At 39.8% G+C, this 27,789-nt stretch overlaps 1 protein-coding gene across 1 annotated transcript in view; it reads right to left on the bottom strand.

Annotated features, from left to right (window-relative positions):
• The window catches only part of TIAM2 (TIAM Rac1 associated GEF 2), an 89,578-nt gene that overhangs the window by 17,321 nt on the left and 44,468 nt on the right, over positions 1-27,789 (bottom strand). The window contains exon 14 of the mRNA XM_032185499.1: positions 13,022-13,125. Within this exon, the coding sequence (XP_032041390.1) occupies positions 13,022-13,125 (104 nt within the window). The remainder of the gene's footprint in view (positions 1-13,021; positions 13,126-27,789) is intronic.

Genomic DNA, 27,789 nt, shown 5'->3' with positions numbered 1-27,789 from the left:
AAAGCAGTAGATTCACTCATCACAATTTTTGTTTTGGTCTTTCTTTTTTTTTTTTTTTTTTTTTTCTCCACAACTTCAAGGCCACTTAGAAGATGAAACTGTTCCTGACCAACCCTGCTAAAATTCTGGGGGTCTCTTTTGTTTAGCTGTCTTTCTTGCATGCCTTTTAATTAGAACAGTTTAAAAATTGCTAAATGGAACCAGTCAAGGATAAATAAAATCTTTCACTCAGAATTTCCCAGTTACAGTGAGATTTGCACTAGGAAAGTTATCCTGTGCAGGTAATGCATGAAGGCATCACCAAAGTTACGCAGAAATCAGCAGAGCAGTAAGAGGGCTTGCTGCTCCCCTAACTCTTTCCTGACAGCAGAGGGCAAGGCCTGAAAGAAGGCTGAATGCAGGGCTCTGCAAACCAACCAAGACAATTCATCTGACTCGATGCCTAAGGTATAGTAACGTGAATTGTGTGGTGGGAAACCTGCACCCTCCCTTGCCCATCTTTCTCCTTGGCTACACAGAAAGAACCTCGGGTGACTTCGGTATTCAGTGGAAACGCGAGCTGTAAGCCAAGTCTGTGAGATGGGGTCTGGGCCCAGGAGCCTGCGGCAACCAGGCCCCAAGGAGCAGCAGCTCCTGCTGAGCTCACAGATGCTGTGCTCAGCTTCTCTGGAAATCACTCACTGAAGTCACCAGATCCAAGGCATATCAAAGGTAAATGCAAACCAGAAATCATTTCCATTGTGGAAGGTTAAACCCTGACCACCCTGACCACACAAAATGTAAAGATAAGGGAAAAGGGCATAAAAAAAAAAAAAAAAAAGCGAAGAGAGAGGAACCATGACAGTCCAAGTCACAAAAAGGAGGAAGGCTCCTATCAGGTAACATTAAAGCACAAAATGCAGACTTTCCCAAACCCCGACCCTGTGAAAGTATTGTCTCTCCTCTTTGCCAGGTCCCTATCCTGATGCTGTCACTCTTTAATACAGAAGGCTCATGTATTTTTCTACCATCTGTGTACTGTTGTTTTATATTTCCCATCCATTCCTTGATTGGAGTTCTTAATTTTTCCATGTTTTTCCTACAATCCCAAACTATTTTTCAAAAACCAGGGAAATGGTTAAAACTGGTCAAAATTAACACCGCGGATACTTCCAAATTTTCCTGAAGAATCATCTTAAAACCATCCCACCTCTTGTCAAAATCTGGATCATCACTTAGTCCTTTCTCTGACAGACACAAGAAATAACCATTTGTTGGAGCTCAGCAGCAAGCAGCATACACAACCAAGCACCCCCACCCCCACCCCCCCCCCCCAAAAAAAAAAAAAAAAAAAAAAAAAAAAAAAGAAATCAGAAAGCCCAAACCTTGTCCAGTGCAGCACACTGATATAAACTCACCCACTGAGTGCACATTACCAGCATCCACTCCCTGATTATCAGAGCTGCTATTCACCAAGCACAGAGACCCTGGCAGGGGTGTGCAGCCCAGTCCCCCTCCCCAGCCCTCCCGGCTGCTGCTGCCGAACTCACCATAGAAAACATCCTGTGCAGGGAGCCGTAAGCTGCTGCTGCCTGCTGCTGGGTTTTGCGAGCCAACGCTAAACTCTTCGCTCTGGTTTTACTCCTCCTGAAGGCGGGCATTGTGGCTCGTGAATACAAAGTTTGCTAAAGGAAAGGGCCCTTCTAAAGGAAGGCAGGGACGCTTCGGTCCCACAAGCACACCTCTCTGTGCTGAGTCGCAGCGTGCCAGCACACGCAAACACAGTGCACAAGTTTTTCCTTTTGTGCAGATTAACAAAAATGGGAAACACTGTCAACATCCCAGTTTAAGTGGGACACGAGAAACAGCCGTGCCTCCTGTTATTACTACAAACAACAGTGAAAACCTGCCAGATGAGATTTTTTATACATTGCCTGATGTAGCAAATGCTGGACAAAGTGCAGTTATAGCAAGGGAACGTGGGTTTTATCTCCCCAGAAATGTACCTGCCTCTCTGCCTGTGAAATTTACTGCATAAACAAAACATCAGGTGCTTTGAGAAAATTAGCCAAATATCTAAAAATATCTAGAGGGTGCTGACTGCCCTGAAGGTCAGCGTGAATTATCAATGGTACTGATGCTCTGTCAAGGGTATATGCCACTAAATGGTGTGGCATACAAATGAACTTACAATGATAAAATGAGAAACAAACAGGCAGCTCTCTGTAAGATTTGTTCACATAATTGTGCTTGTCCTTTGTTTGAACTTTCTCATAGTAATTACATCGATAAAAAGAAACGTAAACTGTGCTCAGTAATAAATTCAGGCTTGAAAATAAAAATCCTTATGTTGATATATTTACACAAAACAATCAAGTCCACAAACAGACTATTCTAAGCACAATGCAACTTTAAATATAACATTATAGAACATTATGCCATGGAGCTGAAGAGTTACAAGACTGACAAGCAATTCATTAATAAAAGGAGAACTATACCAGTGACATAATAAAACACAGCAACTCCCATGTTCCCTGTATTGCAGCACTGTTAGGGTGCCAGGATGCTAAGATATAAGGCTTCATTCAGCACTGCCCTTGCCACCACCTCTTTGCTCTCTCACAACCCTTTTTCTTGCATCCAGATGACACACTAAGCCTGGGCGCATATATCCTTGGTTATGAGTGTGCTACTTCACAGGTTTCAAGGATATTCACCTCGCTACAAGCAAGGGAATAACATAGGCTTCTCCTTTAATTACTGCAATTAAACTTACATCCATCTCTTTCCAAACCATTAGCACAACTTGACAGCTCAGCATTTGCCAAACCATAAAGCTCAGCAGCCGGGCAGCACACTATCTGAAGAACAAGGATGCTGGCTCCCTGAAACAACACGCTGCTGATAAAGCACACAGAACACATCAAAGGAGTAGGAACCGTTCATTTAGCTGATGTTTTTTGAAGACTGGGCTATTTTGCAGGCAGATATCAGATTCACTGGGCAAGACGACTGTGCAACAGAAAACTAAAGGAATGGTCTCAAAGGAGTCAGATTTTCCAGGATACAAAGCCTGGTATAAAAATCCAATTACATGGACCACCGCGTAGCATATACATTTCTTATCCACCATTTGTGGTTGCTTTTACAATAGCCCATAGACACTAGGGATCCACAGATCAAGTTCAAGAATGAAAAAATGAAAAAAAAAAATATCACTAGTTTTCGGAAATTAAATGTTTACAGTACCACATATGGCACTGAAAAAATCAATGACAGATGTCAGGTCAACATTTATCAAAAGTGTAACTGTACTGTCAGGAAAGGCATTGTTTCAGCTTTGTTTTTAAAATCAGCATGAGTTGTGGCAACTTCAAGTTCTGTTTTTGTAACAGATATATGTTAAAAACACAGTGCATCCACTGGGACTGGGGAAAAAAAAAAAAAAAGAAAAAAAAAGGGCAGCTAAATTTCAGGTCCACGCGATATCGTCAATCTTGATTAAAAATAAAAATAAAAACAGGACAGGCCTTTTTAATTCCGTATTAGGAAGTTATTCTTCCCCAGATTTTCTAATTAAGCCTGAGTTATTAGCTAGCCATATGCCAGCTAAAAGATGTCACCAATTAACAGAGTTTTTTTTTAAATGTGTATTCGTTAGGAAAAAAAAACAACGTTTTAGTAATATTTCCAACTCCTATTGAGGGACTGGCATAAATCAAAAGGTAAAAAACACAAACTAAAGCAAATCAAATGAATGAAAGCCTTTTCTTTAGCATTTCTTCTTCTCCAGAAACATGAAAGAAACATTCAAACCCTTTTAAGAGACCTATGTCTCTTAAGTAAAATGTACAGACAAAATAATCAATCACCTTGAAATACTTTTAAGATGACTGGAAAAACAACAGTCTCATTGTTTGTTCCTGTGTGCTTTGAGCAACACTCTTTCCCTTTACAGACATCTGTTTTTCATCTTTCCATTTCAGTGGCAGGAGGCTTGATAGTTACCATAACAGTAACCTCCTTCGCAATGCAGGCTTCCCTCTATTGTCCCGATGCATCTAGGTGCACTGAGCTGCAGAGTTCGTTTCCCATCCTGCTTTTGCCCTTAATCCATGAAGGTAAAAGGCTAATTTTGCTCTGTCTCTATCCGCTTTGAATTAAAGGAAACAGCGGCTTGCCTCTGGGACAACTCTGAGCACTTGTAAGCTAACTTTTAACGTTACTCAGGACCACTAATGAAGGAGAAAAACAACTTGTATATGCAACATATATTTTGTATATGTATATGTATATGTATATGTGTATGTATAATACATACATAAGTATCCTGGACTAAACAGGAGCTCTGTCATATTAGTAGTCTCAAAGCATTGCAATCTAAACTCATGCTTAATTCAGCTGGTCTCTAGATCTCTACAGTGATCTAGAAGGACTTTGTTTTTCACTTATAAATGTGGGTGGATGATTTTTTTTTCAGTATTTTTGTCATTCTTATTATGCTAATAACATGCTTTAAAATGTCTTTAAAGCATATTTTCAAAGCATAATTGACCAAAATGAAGATACTTGCTTTAATTCCAGTGCTTAAAAAATAGTTAATACTCCAAATGTTTAAAATGAATTCTGGTTTAATTTTTAAATTTAAGCATCTTAAATACAGTTTTTAACATTTTCACCCATAGTGTTTTGTGCTGAATACAAAAACTTTTTTTTTGAGTGCCGAATTAGAAACTATGGCAACCATTAAGACATTATCTTTGCAGTTGCATTTATCTTTCACAATATATTTCCGCTAAGTGCCTTTAAAGTCAGAGATGGCTACCCTTACCTTTTCGTGCATATTGAATCTCAAACGTTAAAAGATGCAATAATCCCACTGTAAAGACAGAGGCAGACCCCTCAACTCCACACCAACACTCCTCCTGGTTTCATTGGGCTTTTGCTTGGGTACTACAGGAGCACTCGGCTTCAGAATTATTTCAGAAGGAAATAATTAATCAGCACACAAATGAAGGTCTAGATCTGCCTACAGTACGCTGACAAGCAGAGACAGGCACACAAGTGCTACGGACAGCAGGTAATGAAAGTGAAAATCTGTTGGCAGCTCCTGAGTATCTGACTCAACTGATCCCATAATTTAATCCTTCCCCTTCTTCCTTCCTTTCAGGTATCTTTTTGTTTTTGCAGAATCTCCTGCAGGTACTGGATTTTTTCAATTTTGGCTTTTCAGATCTACCTTTGGCCCTACACGTTCCTGACAGAAGAAAATAGGAATCAATGCCTAATTAAAGTACATGAGGGTATCTGGGATGCAGTAGTTGTCTGAAATCCTGTACTGTGACTTTGTGGCCTGTGTGTGATGCATTGTGTGCGACACTGTGTGCAACTTTGAAGTGACTTTGTGTCCCGTGGATAAATGCTGGGCACATCACATACCTCAGCATGTGCTAAAATTGTGTTTAAATGCTTCTCCATGGCAAGGGGGAAAACATATGTTATTGTCAGCACTGTAATGGAACAGTATCTCAGTCTTTAAAAAAGAAGAAAGAAAAAAAAAAAAAAAAAAGAAAGAAAAAAATATATAAATCTACAGCTTGCAGAGAGCTTTTCCACTTCCCCAAGTCTGTCAGCAGCATGACTAGGTATCTTTGCCTTCCACTTCAAAGTCAAATGCAACCATCCTGTCCTATACTGCAGGTGACCAAGGCTGCCTTTGGAGGCCCAGAGTGGTGGATGCTAATGAAAATTCCTGTCCTGTATCAGTGAAATCAAAAGCATCTCCAGTGATGTTGCCAACCATATTTTCTGCCAATGAACCAACACTATTCTCACATGCTTCTCTTTTTACCTGCAGCCCCAGGGTTTTTTCCCAGAAGACCAGGAAGACAAGCTGCATTATAACTTGTCTCTCACCATCTTCTTTCATTTGCAAACATCAGCAGAGTTTCTTCTTCTGACCAAAACCATCTGCACAGTTTACACTGATAGCTGTCATGGTGCTTTTGAGAGGGCATTTCCTTCAGTCAGAGGAAAAACAACCACCACCTCCCCTCCAAGCCCCAGCAAGGCAATGTAACAGCACAAAGCACAACAACACAAGTTCACACCTCTGCATGCAAGATCTGCACAATCTCCTTTTGCTTTTGTTTCTTGCTATTCCCCACCAGTAAGTACATATGCAGCTCTCCATCTAGAGCCTGAGTTAGTGTCTGGTTACATGCTCACTCTAGATATAGGACATTTCATGCTTAAAACTTTATGTCTTCAAGGCTCCCCATTACATTAGTCAAGCCAGGCAACTTGTATTCGAATTTTAGGTCATCCATACGTTAGCTCTGCTGCATATGAAGAACTGCCTGACAAAGGCAATAAAGTGAAATCCAGGACTGGGGTTAGAAGCAAGAACTCACTGGTAAGTTTACAGCTTCTGTAACCCAGTGCATCGGTTTTGGTGCTTTCTCCAGAGGATGGAACAAAATACTGAAATCTAGAGTTATTAGCAAAACGCTTACAGACTTCCAACAGTCCATGAGTGAAAACTCATGTCTCTGATACCCTCCTGAAAAGGATGCATGATGACAGCAGGGCTTTGGCTCCACACTGCTGGGGCCAGCCCCTTGGGTTGGGCTCACTGCAGGCTAGGCTGTCTGCAAGGGAAGCACAATAATTAACAGAGCTCCCCATGGCCTCTGTAGTGCTTTCAGTGCAGAACTGTCCCCTCCAGGCAGAAATGAATCAAGGAAAACCACTGCTGAGGAACATGCTTTTTTCCCATGTTAGCTCCCAGACTCCCTAAATGCATCTCACATCTGGAAAGAAATGACACTGAGATTGAAGAGGTGTACACACAATTTTGAGACCACTACGTTTATCATTGTTAAATCCCTTTCCTACAAAGAAGAGAAGAAGGGATGCTAATTGCAGACTACTCCCCAAGCTTTTGGATCTTGTCAACTGCTGAAGAGAAGTTCTCATGATTGAAATTAGGGAAAGATTCTTAATGTCCTATGGATGTTGAGTAGACCTTCAGGCAGACATTTCTCTTGCAATTAAGGACATGCTGTGCAAGCAGGAACTGCCTGGGTACTGCAAAATAGAGCTAATAAGAAGCTATCACCATGAACATCATTTAACTGTAATTGCCTCCATGCATAAAATAGGTTTGGGACCACATGGGCATACCAGTAGTTTTTAACTCCTCTTGTTTTACTTTTCCCAGAGGGACCTCTGGTTGAGCTTCTGGTCATTTCTACTTCTCTTTCTTTCAAGTTAACTCAACAATTGGTGTTTACTTGATTACTAATATTCACCTGCAATCAAAACACAATTTTTACTTCCCAGTTTTGAAGTTTTATGCAAAATATTATTGCAAATCTTCCTTCTAACTTGGTATATTTTAGGAAATCTTTAACTTTCTCACTCAAAAATCATACCAGGAAACTGTTTAACTTTGGTGGGGAAGAATAAACATTTCTTGACCCATTAACGACCATCCACTGCTTACATACACATTCAGACTGATGATTCTTATATCATATCTGAGCATGGATGAGTGTCATCACCAGATCAAAATAAATAAACAAACCACCACAACTGAACATGTAGGATTACATTTACTGACAATGCCTATAGAAGGCTGTTGGGTGTGTTTTGAATAATGTTGTCCTGAGCTATCTCACAGCACATATGCTATAGATCACATGCTTGTACAATGTTTTCTAGGTAATAGATTAGAGGAATATATCATTTCTAGCATCTACTTGCTTTCTTCTGGAAGAAGAAATGTCATTCAAATCATCCATAAACATTAAACAATTATGTTAATTTTCTGCTAAGATGGGACTCTATGAGTAATGATTACTAACTGCTTTAGCTTCCATTATTCCATGACAGCTGCTGCAAATGCCCCTTCCTCCCCCCAAAACCAAAGCAACCACCACCTTTTCTTTAACGAATGGGTGTTCAGACAGACTAGCAATGGGATACACATTTTTACACTCAGGTTTGAACCTAGAACACCATATAGTACACCTGGGGATTTTTACTCTTTTCTGCATTAGAAGTTGACGGCTTTAGTGCTGTTTCTACTGAAGGGTCTTCCACACTAGTTTTAGATGGGTTCAAAAGAAATCATTATTTTTTTTAACCGTACGAAGAGCATCCCTCCAGTACATGGCTACACTGTATACACCAGCGGCCAAAACACTATATGCAGCAAACTTTTTACAATACTCACTGATTTTTATTACAGAAATAGCTGTGTGAAATCAGTTATTATGTAACACAAAGATGTCCTTTTTGAAATCATGCCGCACTTTGCCTTTGTTGGAAGCGCTGTTTTGGGAAGCTTGTTGTGGTAAGTGTTGCCTTCTGACCCAGTCTCAATCTCTCCAATTACACCACTCAGGGACCATCTGACACGCAATCCAAACACTCAGTTGCACTTATTTTTAGATGGTCTGGATATAAAACCTCATAGTCGAAACATCAACTTCTCACTACACCTGCCAGACCTCCTTTCTGGCAAATGAGGGACTGTCCAATACTGGCATCACAGTAAACAGAAAACACAAGCTTCAAAGGCACTGACAAGATTATTTCACATTATATGAAAAACTGAAGCATCCCAAAGCAGGTTCTGAAATGCACAAGTTTGTACAATATATTTTTCTATTTTTGGTTTGCACAGTGAAGCAAAGGCAATTTTGTATGAGTCTCTATACCCAACTTATTCCCCAAATCTTTTACTTCATTATTTGAAAGAAATACAGAAACACTTCAGAAACGTTATGAAATCAAACCTGTTGGCCATTCTGTAGAAAGCAAATTCTTGTTAACATTCAAAGTTTCTCATCACACTAGCTTTCATTTCTGCATCTGCAATGTTAATTTTTGAAGATGCCAGCATAAAGCCATTTTGCATTCATTGACTATTTTTAACTTGATTACAAAGTTTCACACTAGCTATTTTTCTTAAGTGTGAAGTTATCCATCTTTCTTATACTCTATGATATAACTGAGAATGTAATAGTTATTTCATACGTTCGCATAGCTTACTCTACATTTTTTTAATACAATCTGTAAAATATTTGAAATGAAAATATATCTTCTCCCCCACAAAGATGCATTTATATGAAGATCTGTCTTTCCTTCTGTTGAAATTTATTTTGATTTGGAAAATAGTTGTCTCTGATCATATGCAAAAGATTTAGAGTAACTGAAAATCAGATCACAACAGTCTCAACTCCTATCCTCAGGACAGGAGTTACATATATGGTAAAATTTCATCTTTTAGCTATGCTTATCTTTCATAAAGGGATATTCTCAAAATATTGTAAATACAAAGTAAAGTTAATCATGGTGGTACGAGACTACTGAAGTTAATTTAGAGGAAACCATGGGCTAGAGAAAGGACTTCTGACTGATATGGATTGCAAATAGAAATCACAAGTAACTAAAGGAAAAGCAGTATTCTGCATTCAGTTTCATGCTACTCTGATACAGAGACCTTGATTCTTGGCAACTGTCAACATATTAGGATTTAACAGAGTACCGGGGCGCTGACAATTAGTTCTCAAAATGATTAAACACAACTAAACCTAATTGTACTGACAGGCATACCAAATCCCCCTATTTTCTGAGGTCCTCTATTCTTCTGTCAACAGGACACCTACATACTCCAGAACCAACAATTGCAGGGATGACTTGCCACTGCCACATAAACAGTATTTTAACACAGTTTGTACATGTACTGCAGCAAAACGTGTTAGAGGTATAACATCTATCCTTGGTAAATGAAAGAGAAAACAAATATAAAGCAAGTTTTCATTAAAGGTATAAATGAGATATTCCAAAGAACATAGAGCTGACAAAACTAATGAGCATCTGGAATGGATGGTTCTTGACATGCACGTGTTTTTAATACTACTTCATAACTGAAGGAGCAGTTTCGGTTTCTGGAATAAAATAATCCTCTATTGTCCTTCTAATTCATTAGTTAACTCTCAGATGAAAGACAAACACAAGGCTCTACTAAATTCATTCATTTCTTGGACTACAAAAAATGAATGAGCTCATGTTTGAATGTAGTACACATGTAACAAAAGACTTTTTCCTTTGAAATTACTTCCGAAATTCCTCCCTGCATTTTCAGTTGAGTCTAACCTTGAAAAGAATAATAATGAAAACCAACCAAACAAAAATGTTCCAAATGAGAAACTTAAAATCCAGAAATCAAACATGCAACCATTACATGGAAAGCTTTAAGATTGCTTTTTATTTACTTACATTTTATGGGAAACAAATCAAACAAACTTCAAAGGAGTCTGCTCCCTCAGAACCACGTAATTACATCTACAGCTGTTGTCAACTGGGAAATGAGCATGTCTAGCTGCTTCTCCTCTGAAATAATCCCAAACTGCCTGTTGTTCCAGGCTTTTGCTCAGAACCTCCTAGTGCCACCAACGTCCTCTCCATGAAGCTGTGGCTACAGATCTTCTCTCCCCCATACTTCTGCAACATTGCGTAACACTGAGGTGTCTGCACTACTGGTCTCCCACAGGCATCAATCAAGTTAGCACAGGCAGGAAACAGAAGGCAAAAAGGGGAAAAAAATCCAGATGCTGTGCTTTTTGCGGCTGCACAATTTCCGCAGACTACCTTTTATTAGCAATAGCTATTGTTCATCTGGTGAGCAGTCCCAAATCACAGCTATAAAAACAGAAATCATTTTAATTCTTTTTATACCCAATCACTGAAACACATATAGTATACACTGCTTCCTAAATTTACCGTGAGCTTTCTTTTTTTTTTTTTTTAATTCTCCGTCTGTTGGAGAAATCAAAAGGGTCAGACAAAAGCTCTGACAGTAATAGGCACCCTCCAACAGAAAGGCAGCAATCAATTACAAACCATTTGCAGAAATTGTAGAGCTGTCACAGACTCGTTTACAGCTGCAGTTCAAGTCAGACTGCCTTTGATTGCCAAGCCATTTCTTCCTCCTTGCACCATGAAAACTAGGACAGCTTCAGATAGTTTTTAACAAAAGGACACTAGCAGACCCACACGCCAGCCCAAGAAGTGAATTGCAATATGGTATGGGCAGTTATTGCAACATATTGTGCACAAGCCATTAATACTGATAGATGTGACAGATCTTCAGCTGGAGAGAGGAGAGGGAGCAGACCTGTCTGTTTTCCCCTCTTTCTTTATGACCTACAACTGCAGCACATAATTCAGAGCTTCAGGACAAATTTAGCATGTTCAGAGCAACAACTGCCTTAAATTAATTGTTCTCTGTGTATTTAAATCTGATGAACTCTCCCTAATTTCCTACTATTTGCTGTATTTGACACGGACAATCAGGAGTGACTTTGACAAGCAAAGCCTTTGTTTCTTGGCTAAAGTGAAGCTTGAGCCCAAGAGGCTCCAGCAGGATGGGTGCTCAGTCCTGTTTGTGCACCCAACAAGGAGGGCACCACAAGGCACCTGGGCTGCAGGGGGGACCTTGCCAAGCACCAGATTCACAGGGCAGCCACTGCCTGAGCCTAGGCGTCACCCCAGCTGGGTTCTCACAAAGCAGGTGGTGGGTGCTTTGACCCCCAACCACTAACACACTGCAGATGCCCTAGAACTGGACAGTAGAGAAATCTCCATTGTCCCTTCCAAAGGAATAATGGGCCTAGGGTGAGAAAAATCTCCCTAGGATTTATTCTTTACTGGTTGCAAAGACATTTTAGAACTGTAACCAAGGTGAAACACAATACACAAATTATCTCTGTAGGAATCCCCTGTGAAGCTGGAGATAGGCTAAAGGCCCCAAATCACTGTGTGTCTCCTTACTCTCAGAGTAAACTGCATAAAGTCACCCATAGTGGACTGAAATAGATTACCAAAAAAACTGCTAAATGTAAAAGAGGATCAGTTCTTCTCAGTAAGGTATGGCTAGAGGCACAATGCATCCTTCATTTTGGTCCTCCGAGATTTTACATTTGCCTTACCCTTCTACCCTTCCTGTCTTATCTCTGCTTCTCCATCTAAAAATTTCATTTAACCTAGTAAAAAATAATATATTCCAAACCTATATAAACTTTTGTTTTGTTTTGTTATGTAATTGTGTAATGCAAGTGTTATCACACGTGATTTGAGATACAACCATATCAACAACAAAAGTAACAAAACAACTTCTGCCAATAACTAGTAAAATCATATACCAATAACAAGGACGCCAATCCTTGTTATCAATAACAAGGATGCCAATAACTAGTAAAATCATTGCTACAGACATGAAAACTACCCATGCCAGCAGCTGGAGGTTTCAAAACAGCATGCACTTGAGCTGGACAGAGATTGCAATTTGAATGACACAGGAAAAAAAAAAAAAAAAAAAAAGTGCTCTTTGAAGACCAATGCATTTGTAGGTTGACACACTAGTTCTGGGGGTTCCTGCCTCAGTCTCCAAAGCCCTGACTGAGAGAAGGCTTGAGTATCCATTACTCCAGCTGAAGTTAAACAGCAACTGCAGGTGCATAAAGGTTCCCCAAATTAGACAGCAGGAATCACTGGGCTCCCAAAAACCGGGTCTCTCAAAGTCTGTAGTCCAGTCTGAAATTACTGGTGTTAAGTAAGTGTTGCTATGGCCACTGCAATCTTAACAAAAAGCCTTAAAACTATCAGCAATAACTAACTAAATAAGTATATATATATGCATTATATGAACTGAATTAGTTGAAAAGCTACAGCAGTTTCACTGTTCTCTGGAGAAGTGGGTTCAAGCAACACATAAAGATGAATTTGATGAGTTTCCACCTACTTGCTATTTGCCCCATCACAATGCTTTCAGAGATGCAGCAGCTATTCCTAAGATGCTGACCTGTCAACCTGACCTCAAGATAACAAAACACTAAGTACACTAGTAGGCATTCAATTTTTCCAAATTAGTGCTGTACATTACATTCTTCCTCCCAGAACGCAGAGCACTAACACTAAGTCACCGCTGCCTTTTTGTTTATAAGGACTGTTACCTCAATCACATTCTTACCCTGAAAGGTGGATCAGTCTTCTCCCTGTGTGGCACTTGGTCCAGAGTGCCATCAGTACTGCTTCTTTTCAAGCTGGATGTGACATCAGGTACATTACTAAAATCTGCATTTGAGAGAAAACAAATAATTTAGAGGGTTAGAGAAGAGGAACAGGAAAAACATTTGCTTTTATCTGCAGATATTTTCAATGTCTAGCAGAATTACAGTAGGGGGACAGAAGGAATACAAGATTTGCCACTCACCCCATCACCTGAAAAATAACACAAGAGGTCAAAACAAGAGAAACTATGCCTGCAAACTCTGCTTTCAAAACAAGCTGGACTTCTAAGACTATCTGAAGCAATAAGCGTATCTGATCTACAAAAATAAACCTCACGTTCTTGCTAGCGGCATGCTTTCTAAGGTAGCATTATCTATAATCAGCACGCTCTGTGCTGAGACAACCAATGAGGATAATTAAATGCACTCAGTAGTTCTCCTTGGATGAGCACACTATTTGACATGATTTAGTACTGAATCCCTTAAAGATTTAAAAAGAAAAGAAAATTTTGCCTTGGAACAAGGCAAATAATACTGACAAAATCTCTTCCTCTTAACAACAGTCTAACAATTTTACTAAGTTTGGAGTCCAAATATGTAGCACCTGGTACAATGCAAAAAAAAAAAAAAAAAAAAATAGTAAGAGGCACTGCCCTACTCTCCTCATTGACAGGCTGTAGCTATCAATAACATTTATGTGTAAGCTCAAGATCTATCAAACAATGCTGAACATTCATATAAAATAAGGAATTTTTCTCATTGCATTTCCTCAATTGTCTGCTTAAAATCTGTAGAGACATTTTTAATTAAAACTCTAAGAAATTAAGTAAAATTCCTCTGATCTTTGATCTGCAATGTTATCAACCCAAGCCATTAAAATCATAAAGCAGATACCAAAACACTAATGAGGATTTTTAGCAACCTCATATTACAAAATAGAAATAAAATGAAGGTTTGGTGTTTGGTTTTTATTGTTGTTGTTGTTGTTTTAATTTGCTGCTTTGTCTTCTATCCTGTAAGCCTCTAGGGCATAATTCACACCACATTTTCAAACTTTCCTCAACACCTACAAATGCTGGAGATTTATTTTAAGTGAAAGCTGAGATTCGCATTTAATCACTGACTCAAGAAACTAAGGCGATAATTGGAACAAGTAGCACTCATCTTGCAATAGAATCATGAGAGACTGCAACAATAAAATTGTGAAGGACAACAGTCTCTCTCCACCTGGGTGCTTAAACCCTGATGCAGGGTGCTTTTTTTTTTTTTTCCATTTTCATTTTTAATATGAAGCGGTTGTTGTATCCTCTACACCATCTCATTCTGATGGAGAGCTACCAACCAAACCTCCCTTTCCCAGGCAGCTCAGAGATCTCTTTGCAATCTGCCTTCACTCTGCAAATCTGGCTGAGGGCAGGGACTTGCTGCTGTCCTGTTCCCCCAGAGTGGAAGCAGCTCCTGTCAGCAAGGATTCACAGACACGGACTGAAATGGAGAGGGAAGTGGGAATTTTAGGTCCAAAAGACCACCTTGCAGCCCACAAGGGGCTTTCCTGGGAATACAAAACATGGCAGAAAGACTTCACAGGAAAGCCAGAGAGAAAGATGCAAATGTTGCTTTCTCCCTGAGGATACTGTGAGGAAATGACTCAGTGTGATGTCATCTTGAAACTTTATTTTTCCATATGTTATTAAGGAGCCTATGTCAAGCTTAGTGTCAAGGTTGTCACTTTCCACCCAGGTACCAAAGACCAGATTACTCTGTCATTTCCCTATCCATGTAGGACCAGTGTCCCATCACTCTTCTCCCCTCAAGCTTTTTTACCTTTCCTTCCTGGAAGCAGGTGTAGCTCCTGATATCTCAGATACCCTGAGAGTTACCACCTTTGCAGAGAAATAACACATTTTACACAGCTCCATCAAACAGCTACCCACCTTCATTAAGAATTTAATGAGAAGCCTACCTTATGTGTTTATTTTATTATGCCTCTACCCTTCTTCTTCCACCATGCCTGAATAATTTTCTTCTACCCTAAGAACTTCTAAAGTCATAATGAGCTCCTCTTCTGAATATGGACATGAATGCCTACTGACTTCAACCACTGTCAGCTCCTGGGTTCACAAAAATTAAGCCAACCCTAAAACATGAATCAACTTTATTTCCCATTAGCATTCTTTTTATTTCCATTCTGGGTTTTAATGCACTTTTTTCCCTTACCTCCAAACAGCATGCACCTGAGATTGTCTGCTTTTCTTCTTAGAGAAATACCTTTCCCTGATTTTACAAAGTGACCATTAAACATATCAGACCTTAACAAAACAGGAAGTAAAACTAACCTACATAAGCAATGAAATAAGCAATGAAGCAAAAGCATAAATATAGGAAGAGGACAAAAAGGTAAAACAATCAGTAGGTAACATGATCAGAACAAACTGGAAATAACAGCAGCCAAGGCAGCCAAACAAAACAGTGTACCGCCTTTTTTTTTTTTTTCCAGATGATCTATCTTTTCCTCTCCTCACCCTTATCCTTTTTTTTTTTTTTTTTTCTTTGCAGCGTATATGGCTGTCAGAGGTGGGCCTATTATAGTCTTGCCCAGTTTTATAGCATTAGCTATTGACACTGTGTGTTTCTGATTATAGTTAAGGTAAGCAACAGTAAATGTAATTTTATTTAGTAATAACTAAAAAAGTTACACAGAAAGGATCCAAGGTGAGAAAGGACATCCTACTGCATGCTGTTTGCCAAACTAACATGAGGAGGGAAGGAAGGAAGCATGTCTCGTTGATCAGTTTAGCATCCATATCCTGTCTCCCTTTCCTCCTTTTACTATAGAAGCAGACTTCCTCTGGATTTGCATCTACACACCATTGAACTATTCCCAAAGAGCAGAGAAGCATCAACATCAGCTGCATAGCTAAAAAAAAAAATATAAATGTCAAGGGGTGAAGAAAAATGAACACTAATTTAGAGAATGCATAATTTCAAATGCAAAGCCTAAAGACACAACACAATAGCAAGTTTAATGTTGAAATTCTCTCTACTTGTAGCACTAAGTGGAAGGGGAATAACAAGAGGAGTAACCATACAAACTGTATTTTCTTAACATTTTTACATTTGGATTCATCTCTACTGAAGGATTCATGTAACAAAGATGTTCAAGTTGCGCTACCATACAGGCCAGGTAACCACCATCCTTTCAGGCAAAACTAGTAACACAAGAATAGAGAGTATGCATGGAACTGAGAGAAATGTTATAGATGTGCATGTATGAAAACTGTTCTAGTATATAACGTTCTGGATCTTTGCTGGAAATTTGCACAGTAGAGTATGCCAGTAGATACACATTCCTAAAATTCATCCAAATGCAAGGTCAAATCAGCGCTTCCTGGCAACTCTTTTCTTCCTCTTAACCACCTCTGATATTCCTTACCTCAATACAATTACTTTACTGACTGGTTAAAAGAAAACATGGACTACTTTGTTGTAAATATGTTGCTTGAGAGACTGTCCAGCATAGTAATGGCAAGTTGCATTAGAGCAGTACATTATATTTATCCTACTGATACACTTGTGATAAACCTTTCTGGAAGAAAAAAGGGACTAATAATGCTGGGTTAAACATAACCTGGTTTAAATATTTTAAAATATTTTTTCTGTACTACAGCACATGATACTGAATGCACACCCCTCTGTCCTGTTCACACACATACACACTTGTGCATGGTGAGTGGAAATGTGTATCACTTCCATCTGGGAAGGACAGCATCCTCAGAAGCAGATAGCTGCTTCTTATTTAGCAAACCAGAGTGTCTCCAGATGTTAAATACAAAGTCAGCTTGCTGTGAGCAAGGAAAGTAGCAACCCCAGATAAATGATAAAATCCTTGGAAAAGTACAGGGACAAAATGCCATTGTGTGAAAAGGTTAACTAAATCATATGATGTGTACCAAGCATTATGCTTAGTTTCTAGCAATGAATGAACAGCACCAAGAACATGCTCAGCACTTTCAGCTACCAACATCGTCACCAAAGAAGGTGTGGTGTGTGTTTCAGAGTTTAAATAAATGCAAATGTTCTGATTAAATCTCCTCCCTAATACCATTACTCCTGCAATACTGTGTCTTGCTGGCAGGCAGATACACAGCTCAGTATCATTCAACAGATACGGTTGAAAAGAAAGAAGTGTTAATGTAACCACTAAAAGCTGAAAGAAAGTGTACTTCCTAAGTCATGCTCCTCACTATTAATTATTCAGTTTAAATTGGGCACAGAGTGCACAGATGGGACAATCATTGAGAAAGATAAACACATACAGCACATCCAAGAGCTCTGTACGCCTACAGGAACGTCTTTTCTGCAAATCTGCGGTGATGCACGTACAAGTGGTCAATATGGAAGACATTCAAATGTTTGTGAGCAATGAGGTACAATGGAAACATATCCTCCAACAGATGTGCGAGACAATAATAATCTGTGCTACAATCCTAGCCAAGAAACCAAAGGAAATCAACTGGAAAACATCAACATCGACCATCCGACAACTCGTTTACCATAAAGAAGTCATCAACAAATGCAAATGTCACTGATCTCCTTTTTCTGCTTAATTAACACAGAAACCTTAATTACTTTCTAGTCACTGCAGCTCATACCACTTCAGCACTCATTGCAAACAAAGGAAGTAGGAACTGAGAATCTTCTTTCATTTATATATATTTTTTTTCCCAATACTTTGGAATTTGTTCTGTTTTAGATTTTTCTCACCAATTTCAAAAACATCAAATCCTCATATCAGGCATGTCAAGTGCTATCAGATGTCAAGCACTATGTAGGTGGTTAACCACCCCCTTTTCAAACTACAAAAAGAGGGTGTGTTTCCATCTGCCACTCTAGTAACAACAATAAATTGAATAAAAAATTCCTTCTAGATCTACAGTAGAAGACATCAAAGCAGTCTCTTACTCCACGACATACTAAGAGAGTTGCAGGGGCATCATTTTCAGCTCTTGGCAGCAGCAGTTCTGTGCATCACTTGGTAACTACCCTCTGCAAGTAGTTTTGACACCATGACAGGCACAGGCAGCCCTGAACTTGGTAGCAAAATACACACATATCTTTATATATAGCTCCTACACCAGTATTGAAAATTGGCTTTCCATTTTGCCACATTTCTGAGATTTCAAAACTATATGAGATTTCAAAACTATTTTGCTTTATATCAGAATGAAACAATGTTCTTTTACAGTACATTATTTTACATTATATTCTTTTGCATTTTACATTACATTAATGTTCTTTTACTTTTTTTTTTTGTTTTTTTTCTCCAAAATGCTGGGAAAGAGACAACACAGGACAAAAAGAAATAGCTTGACACCAGGATATTCATCCATGATGTAGGAGAGAGAGAGATGAAGTCTGCTGCTCTGAAGCTTCAGGCAAGGTAACTGAACTTGGGTATGTCTCAGCTAACATAAGTTCCTTGATTAACGGCTAATAGCTGCTAGCCCTTCCTGGTGTCTTCCGCTCCATCTGATCCTCTTACAGCATCAAGAAATATTCACTACAGTGCACAGATTCAGACTCTATAGCTCATGGTAAAGCTAGTCCTATAGGACACAAGCGGCCCAGGCTGAAATCTGTCTATCTTCAGCAGGAAAAGCAGGAAAGGTAGGAAAGGAAATTGTGACTAGAAAATAACCACACCTCAGAGGGGTGCAAACTGAGCTACACTCATGCCCAGCAGAGGGCCATACTTTCTTTATCCCACAACAATTAAAACCTGGCATATGAAATTGAAACACAAGTGAAAGGATTTTAATAATGATCCAACTAACAATAGGGAAGCCAGGATGATGCTATGCTATGCATCTTATGAATAACAAGTAATACCTAAGCTTAAAGAAGGAGTGAAAATATTGGGGGAATCTACTGTAGAAGGTAGCAGATCTATGGCCATCATAGTAAGCAAAGGCTTTCAAATTTAAATGTTAAAGGAAAAAAAGAAGATTAATGGGATTCCATATACATGCAGCATGGTTAAACAGACTGCATCAAACTAACCTGACATCTGTCTTTGATAATAGATACTTTAAAAAAAAAAGAACATAGGATATATCTAATGTTCCAGAACCTTACTTTAAAAAAAGGACAGCTTTATAACATCCCAAGGGAAATTACCTGCTAAAATGGAAAAATATAGTAATTAAAACAAGGCAGAAGTGGCTAGCAGGGAAGGCAGCAGTAGATTGGTCTGAAAGAGCTGCTAGGTCTGGGAAAGGCTACTGGTGGATTTCTTCCAAGGTGAATTTGGTGACCAATTTAACTTGATATTTTCATTATTTGTCTCAGCACAGAAAGTACAACAGGAATTACTCTGATTAAATACACTTATCATTCAAAGTTAATATGTGCCATTAATTAAGAGCATGACTGGACTACCACACAGGAGATGCAGGATGACCTTGAACACAGAGCCGCAGTTCCAGAATGAAATCACACAGGAGAAAGTTTCAGGGACTAAGGAGAATAATTCCTTCTACAAACTGCAGCTCATCAGTTGGAAATATGAAAGAGCAAAAAGCGTGGGTGTGTGGAGAAGAGGGTAAAAACACGAAGCTTTGAGCTAAAGCTACCTAAGCAAAGGTCAAGGCCCACAGAGGCCAATCAGTTATAATCAGGAATATGCCAGTGCAATAATAAGATTGGCTTTTAACCATCACACAAATGAATTTCTGAAACAGGCTTACCCAGGAGAAAAGGATGCAAACAGTTTATCCTATTTTAAAATGGAATAGAAATATTGTATGAATGAGGCTATTGAAAGCCTTGACTAGCAAAGCACTGGGCTCAGTGAGTCTGGGAATTCCTTCCCATCCTATGTTCCTTGGTCACTAATGTAACACAAATAGTATGTAGATAGCTAAATGCAGCTATGCAGGAAAATAGATAGAAGAGCCAGAAGCCTCTGTCTATGCAGTAAAACACAAGAAGCACTTTGTTTCATTAGTGCTGGTATATAAAGATCTGGGCAAAGAGCATTTCCGACTAAGACAATGCTTCTAGCACAAGTGCACATAGGTGTAGAAACTGTTGCCAATGGTTGTCTTGCATGCCAGTCACTTGCTGATTCCAGCTTAGACATTTGTTATTAACTCTTCTTGTTTCTCTGCTGCAAACTGATCTTAATCATGGTTGTAGCTCTCTGGCACATGGGAGAGAAATGGCGCTCTCATTTCCTGTCCTCTTGACTGCAGTAGATAGATGTTTCAGATATAAAAACATGCATGCACACACAGCTTCAACCAATTACGATGGCCTTGGTCTAGGCTGTAAAAGACAGATACCCAGATCTCTGATCAGAGCAATGAAGAGCATTTTTGAACACTGATACTGTCTGTCAATTTCAGATATAGGTTGCAAAACAGCAAAAACCTGGGTGGTGACTTATATCTGAGAATACCGATATGAATTATAAGCTCAAAAAATTAGGATCCATAATTATGAGGATATGAGGTCCAGTCTATCTTCTAGGGAAGAATGTATTCAATATTTTCACTAATTCCTTACTGTTCTAAAAACTGTCAGTAACACATAACAAAGCCAACTTTTAGTATGCAGGATATTCTCAATCTGTAGACATCCACTACAGAGAGTTTCCATAACATGGCTTTAAGGTTAGTATGGAAATAAGAAATTATATTTGGGCAATAAACTTAAGCCAGGTGTATGGAAAGTTATGTTCTTCATTGCTGTGTGAATTCTTCAGACTGATCAGCTAATTACAGTAAATTTGAGGTTTCCATAAACTTCTAGCCAATGTTACTATCAAAAGAAAAGTAAGTTTCCGAGAGAAGATAACAAACATTTCCAAAACCCCTGGTGCAAATAATACTAAAACCTGAGCCAAATCTCAGAAAGGTACAAAGTCTTGGTGGTCTTAATTCCTTTAGACTTACTGAAAACCAGGGAGTGGTTGGTGAAGCATTCCAGCACTGCCTGGAAACACGAAATATCAGCGTGTTGAACTCTAAAAATGCTCCCTTGGAGACCAGTACTCATAACCTCAGTTAAACAATTGAGCCTGGCAGGTAGCATGCATGTGCTTATTTCTCTTGGTCTGATACAACTAGATATATTTCAGGTTTTCAACAGTATATTTATTTACTCTTTTGTAATGAAGTTAAAAGATAGGTATGTAAGCATTTCCTTCTGTATCATTTTCCTTTCTGAAAGACCTCACAAAATATCTTTCAAAAAGTAACAGTTGATCCTAAGGAATTTATAAAACATTTTCAAGAGATGTTCTCACAATCTTTGTTCAAGAAGGCATCCAAGTTTTGCAGGAGAGATATGAAGGTTTCTGGGTTCACTGACTCAGTTATGAGTAACTCATATGTCTTGCTTATGTCAGGATCAGACCATTCAGTTCTTCGGCTCATGTTATCCCTTGGGAGCAGCACGGAAGGGGCTCTCAGCTGCTGGCATTCAGGACAGAACTCACATTATTTCTTCAGTCCTTTAAATTTCTGCCTATGTTGCAAACAGCACTGTAACTGCAGTCAGAAATGAGAAAAACAAGATTGCCCTGGGAGGAGAAAACAGGTTCCTGTGAAAGGTTCGGTACGTGTTCCACAATGATTATTTGCATTGGAGAAAATGCTAGTAAAGTGAGAAGTGTCTAAATGAGGTGTGTGGATAACAATAGGTAGGAAGGTTTAGTAGAGCTGTGATGCAAGAGGACACTGGAGTTAATATCATGAAGGCCCAGGTCTGGAAGGATCAAGAGGAGTTTGGAGGCAGACTGTGCTTTAAGGACCTCATATTCATATGAGCAGGTCTAAACTCTCTAAACCCTCTTTGGTCAGAGATGGATAGACTTGGTGATAAGTCAGTTGAAAAAAAATTCACAACCCATAATACAACAATGTCCCACCAAAAGTGACATGTGGAAAGCTTATTTCCACCTTGTAAGACTCCACTAAAAGGTCCTGATTTACCTCAACGCATTGATCTAGTTCCTCCACATGTCACAGCAGGAAAATAAATATAAAATTTCACTCCTTTGCACAAGCCTCAGCACAATGACTTGTTACAGAAACATTTATTTTCTAAACCGAAAGCTTTCTCTACATAGTTTCTTCACTAAGGAAACAGATACAAGAAAAGCCAGCCTCCCTTCAGCCTGTTCTGCTCTGGTCTGAACAAACCAAGAGACCTCAGCTGCTCCTCATACTTCCTCTGCAGACCCTTCACAGAGCAGAGCGAGACAATCCTTTCCCTCAACCAGCTAGCAATGCTGTGCCTGATGCACCCCAGGACACGGTTAGTCCTCCTGGCTGCCAAGGGCACGCTCTGACTCAGATTCAACTTGCCATCTACCAGAACCCCCAGATCCCTTTCTGTGGGGCTGTTCTCCAGCCTCCCACCCGCCCAAGGGAGTGCTTCCACTTTGAAGCTAGAGCAGAGTCCTTCAGAACCCCTGGGAGTTCCTTGGTTCTGTTCATCATGAAGCAAAGTAATTTGACTCATTTGCTAAGGTCAGCATTCAGGCACCACATATCCTAAGTGTAGATTCTTAGTAATTTCCAGTTAAGTTTCACAGAATTCTGGGAGTATTCACGTTACATAAATTCCAGTTAAAATTACAGAAAAGAGCTAAGTGTTTAACTATAGCACAGTGCCAGTTCAGTTGTTTCCCTGCAGTTGGTACTCACAAGCAACTATTACTACTTAGGCACTCAGACTCTATTGCTGGAATAAATTGAAAACAATTTGTGGGCAATAACTGTAGGTATCTGTGCAGTGGTTTATAGCTTTTATGCTGCCTTAACTAACAATTTAAAAGGTAGTGACATACACAATTTATTACCAATTCAAAAACTTCTTCCTCTTTCTGTTTAGGAAATTTTCACATTCTTCAGAAAACCTTTGACATAACTGCGGATACGAACTAGCTCTAATTCTTGCTAAGTTAACATGACTTCACTGTACTAATATTAGTAAACTATGAAGAAACTCCAGTTCTAGAAAATTAACATCTTAGAGAAACACAAAAAACGTACGGCATTTTCTCATTCAGAAAAATTTTCTTTCTTCAAGGCACATGGGCTTTTATCACTTGGTTGTCCGAAGTATTTTGTAACTTATTCTAAGACTAGCTGGTAGGCTTGTTCTCAGCTTAGCTTCATGGTTCTAATAACTCTTTGCTGTAGTTAGCAACTACAAATTTCTTTCAGGAATTCATTCACAATACTAAATCTTGAAAGAAATTTATAATGCAGCTGTCATAACATCAGTCTTCACAGATAGGGTTCAAACCAGAATTAAAAGATGCCTGTCACTGACATGACTAATTGTTGCCAAATAAGACATGCAGTTACTGGCCAGACAAGAAGGTTCCACTCGTGGCCCCTCTTGTCCAGATGTTTTGGTTTCAGGGAGCCAGCTGTGAAACATCAGCAGGTGCTCTATCCACTTGCTGAAGAACACTACAACCAGGCTTCTTTTTGCAGATCTGATACAGCCTAGAAAAAGAGAAGCTTACTTCTGGCAAGAGTCTGAAATGCTCAGGTAGGACCTTTGTTCTTTATCCTTCAGTGAGGAAAGTGATGCTTCTTCTTTAAACATTCCACAGTTTCATGTTTAAAAAAATCCAGTATGCTCATGCAAATATTCTTGTCTCATAAAGCTTAAGGCATGTTGGGCCACATACTGAACAGTGGCTTAGCTCCAGTAAGCCACCTACTTCTGCAAGTGCGACTTTCTGTAGGCTGCTTTATGCTCTTTTCTTTTTCTTTCCTCTCAAATATCTGCAGAAACATCCATTTTGAAGTTAGAGCAGAGTCCTTTAGAACCCTTGGGAGTTCCTTTGTTGGTTAACTGTTCATCATGAAACAAAGTAATTTGACTCATTTGCTAATTCAGTAATCTATAGGAGATACAAATTACCAACATAATAGGAAATCACTGCCTACGCTTCTGTAGCAATGCCTGAATACCCCCTGCATTTCAATGATATGTTTTTATAAGGTTATTTAACTTGCTAAACTTTCTCTGTCCAAGTATCTGCCATTCAGACAACTATTCAAGCTTTTTGGTTTTAAGATTAACACTTCACACTGGCTTCTGAATTGTTACCTGGATACATGCATTTCCTAAGTGCATACTCCTAAATGCCCTCTTAGATACAGTCTCACTGAAGGCCAGCGTTAGCTGTATCTAGCACATCACCCTTCTATTCCATTTCAACAACTGGTGATGTGTGACTGTGGTACAGAGGAAAACAGCATTTTTGGGGTGGCCACCATTCTCTACAAGTACTAGCAAAGGCTGCAGCCCACAGCTGCCTTTAGGTCGTCCAGGCTGGGGCTGCAGGACATGCAGGGCTGCTGCCAATACCTCCCTTCCTGGCTTCTGCTGCTACTGTGGGTTTGCTTACATGGGACAGCTTTGGCCATTCTCAGTGGTCATTTGCTTTCAGGAGAGATGGAAAGCAAATGGAGCTGGCCAAGTGCAACACCTTAGAGGTACATTTTCTCCTCCATCTAAATCACAAAAGTAAAGAAAACAGGCAATAAAAAGGGAAAAAGAAGTAAATAGTTTAGCAAGAATTTGTGGCTAGCTTAACCAGCTATTTTTTATAATTACTCAACCTACCTTACCTCTATGAAACACATAACACCATCTGCTGCTTGATGTGTTTTAAACGTGCCAAAGGCAATAGTCTATATGTGGATGCCTCTCTAACTTTATCATTATTAATAAATCTCCCTGTTGTCTGTATTGTCACTCTACAGGATTCAGTAGGATGGGCAATGTCATGATTTATGCCTACGTGTTGTCACTGAGCCAGAATGTGCAGTTCCATGGGGTTTAATGGAGTTTACACCAGGAAAAAACAACTTTGGGACACTGACTTCACAGGGATTATATCATAGCAGCACTTAGCAAAGCAGAACAGAATGCTCCCTCAGTAGAAAAGCACAACGAAGAGCAGTTAAGGATGTCCCATTTACAGCATAAACAATCTTTTCATTTGCAACATGCACATCTAGCAGGAAGCAAACAGGACAGTTTGTCAAGTGCCAGTAAGAGCTCATTAAACCACCGCTCTTGGGAAACATTCTGTATTACACAACATGCAGTCAGCAACAAGTGCTCCTAGGAGGAGGCAAATGCTTTCTTTGAATGAACTGCTGCATCGTTATAGTCCCAGGTGTTGCCCAGGGCCACGACTGATCCTTTCCCAATGATGCACCAGAGCACAGCACCAGGATATTTGCATTAATGGCACAAAAGCAGTTGTGGTGGAAGCCAAAGTAACACAGTTATCCGAGGTTATTTCAAACATACCCCTCATCTCTGAGCTCTACTTGACAACCAGCCACGGCATGTCGTCTCACGCTTACATTGCTTCCTGCTCAACTGCACAGGGTGACGAGTGAAAAGAGAAACCCCAAGTCATAGATCTTCACATAGATAACCAGTCATGCTGCACAGACAGCTACATGGCCACACTGGGATGTGACACTGGTCTTGTCCCATGCCATGGAAAGCCACTAGGTATCTGGTACTGGAGCCACCAGGCAAGAGCCAGCAATGTGTAGGAACCTGCAAAATTAGCATGCCTTCCTCACAGATGAGGACTCATATCTATAACAGGGCTGTGGGAGTCCTCAGGAAGATAAAAAGCAATATTCACCTCCTCAGAGCTCAAAAGAGCTTCCTGTGAAAGAATAAAAATAAGCTGCTTTTATTCCTCACACACACAGAGCCCCCCAGCACCATGAAGATCACGTCCTACAGCAAGATGAAGTGAATTTGACATTGAAACAGCAGCTCGGTAAGCAAACAGGATGTGATTTGCAAAGAACTACAAGAAGAGGTTATTTAGAAATGTTTTCCAATTTAGTTTTACTTTTGTTTGCAAAATGCTTTGAACTTTAGCTTAAAAGTGGCTTATGAACCACTTTAAAAACAATGGACAAAAAGCAACAAGCGGGGCAGCGGGAGCCACTGCTTCCTATTACAGGCAGCAAATTACCTTTGCTTTCCTTCTGACTTTCCCTCATTTCTTAAGAAGGGACTTGCAGGTCTTTCCAAATCAAATGCAGCTGGAAGAACATGCAGGGACTGTTCCTGTGTTACACAGCAAGGCTCACACAGTGACATGAGCACAGGCTGGTTGTGGAACCAACCTTGGCCTTTTCTTCCCTAGGCTCAACAGCACCTGACGGATAGAGCAAGGCTTTCTGGAGAAGTTGTGCTTTGCAACTGAACTTTACAGAGCCACCTAAACCATCCAGCAAAAATTTATTTGAAATAGTAAGCACCTTGGGATTGACAGCAATCCAGTTGTTATTACTACCACATTTCTAAGAAGGCACATTATTAGGTATACCTAATATATTAGGTATATACCTAATACCTAATATATTAGGTATATTGAAATCAGACTTGTGGCCAAATGATGTGCTGTGCTTCCAGGCATGCTTTTGAAGGTTAAAATCAGAAGTCATTTATTTCCTTGGAAAGAGAAGAGCCACTTTCCATGTGAATGTTCAAACCACTGATCCTCCTCCTGAAACAGTTACATTCTGCACAAATATCTGGTAGGTATTTAGTAGATGAGCTGCTGAAGCATCATCGCTCCTCTCCAGCATGTCCCAGCTACCTGTTATACTGCACAAAGCCTGACTGTCTGGGTCCAGTCATGCTTTATACAATGTGAAACAGCTTCATGTGGAGTAACACAAACAGGTGTATCCAAGCTAACCTGCTGCCTGGGGATCAGCTCAAGTGGTGGGAAAGCATAAGGCAAAACCCATGCTCCAAAATGATGAGAGGTGCTCTGAGGGAAGGAAGGTCATCCAAAAAAGAGCTTGCGGCCTCCAAAAGCAGCTCTCCTTGCAACCAGCTCTGCCTCCCAAGCCTTCCCTGCTCCCAGCTGCAGGTCCTGCTGCTTACCTGACTTGGCCCTTGTCAGACCTCTGCACCCGCCAGTTCAACTCACTGAGTTTGCAGGAGGGAAGTAAAAAAAAAAAGAGAGAAGCTTTCTCCTGAACTAGCTTCAGAAAGTGCCACTGTCAGCACAGGGGTGGGACCAGTGCTGGGGGCTGGACAGATGGGTCCAGGGAGAAGGAGGAGGAGGAGCAAGCCTTCCCCTTTGAAGCCACAGCCACTCTTGGCTTGCCTGTGGTGCTGGTGTCGCAGCACCTCCAGAAGGGAACAACCCAGGCCTCTCTAAGGGTGCCTTGCCCCAGAGATGATGAGTACAATGGCAAATGAAGAAACAACATGTCTGGTTTTATGTGATTTTTTGTTTGTCTCCCCTTCAAATTTTTAAATGGTTTCTTTGCCTCTTAGATCTCTGACCCTCCCAGATTAAAATTTTCCTCGTGGAAATTTGTTAAAGTGTATCCAAAGTACTATCTCCCACTTTTTTTTTTTTCTTCTTCTTCTTTTAAATCAGAACTATTTACAAATTAAGGTTGATTTCAACAGTGTCAGCTACCCAGAAATGACAGCTTATTTGGCACAAACCCACTTGCTGGGGGAAAGAAAAAAAAAGTCCAACTCTGACAGCAACTCGAACACTGCCATGGGTTTTCACACCTACTAAAGCTTCTGCCTCCTGTTTCAGCACTCTATAGATATACCACTAACCACACGGGGCCATCCTGAAAATGCAGTTTTCAATTATTGTCCCTTCTCTGCTGTTTATTCCTGA

The sequence above is a fragment of the Aythya fuligula genome, chromosome 3, assembly GCF_009819795.1.
Source record: "Aythya fuligula isolate bAytFul2 chromosome 3, bAytFul2.pri, whole genome shotgun sequence".
Lineage (NCBI taxonomy): Eukaryota > Metazoa > Chordata > Aves > Anseriformes > Anatidae > Aythya > Aythya fuligula.
The sequence above is the reverse complement of the archived record's forward strand: the minus strand, read 5'-3'. Positions and strand labels throughout refer to the sequence as shown.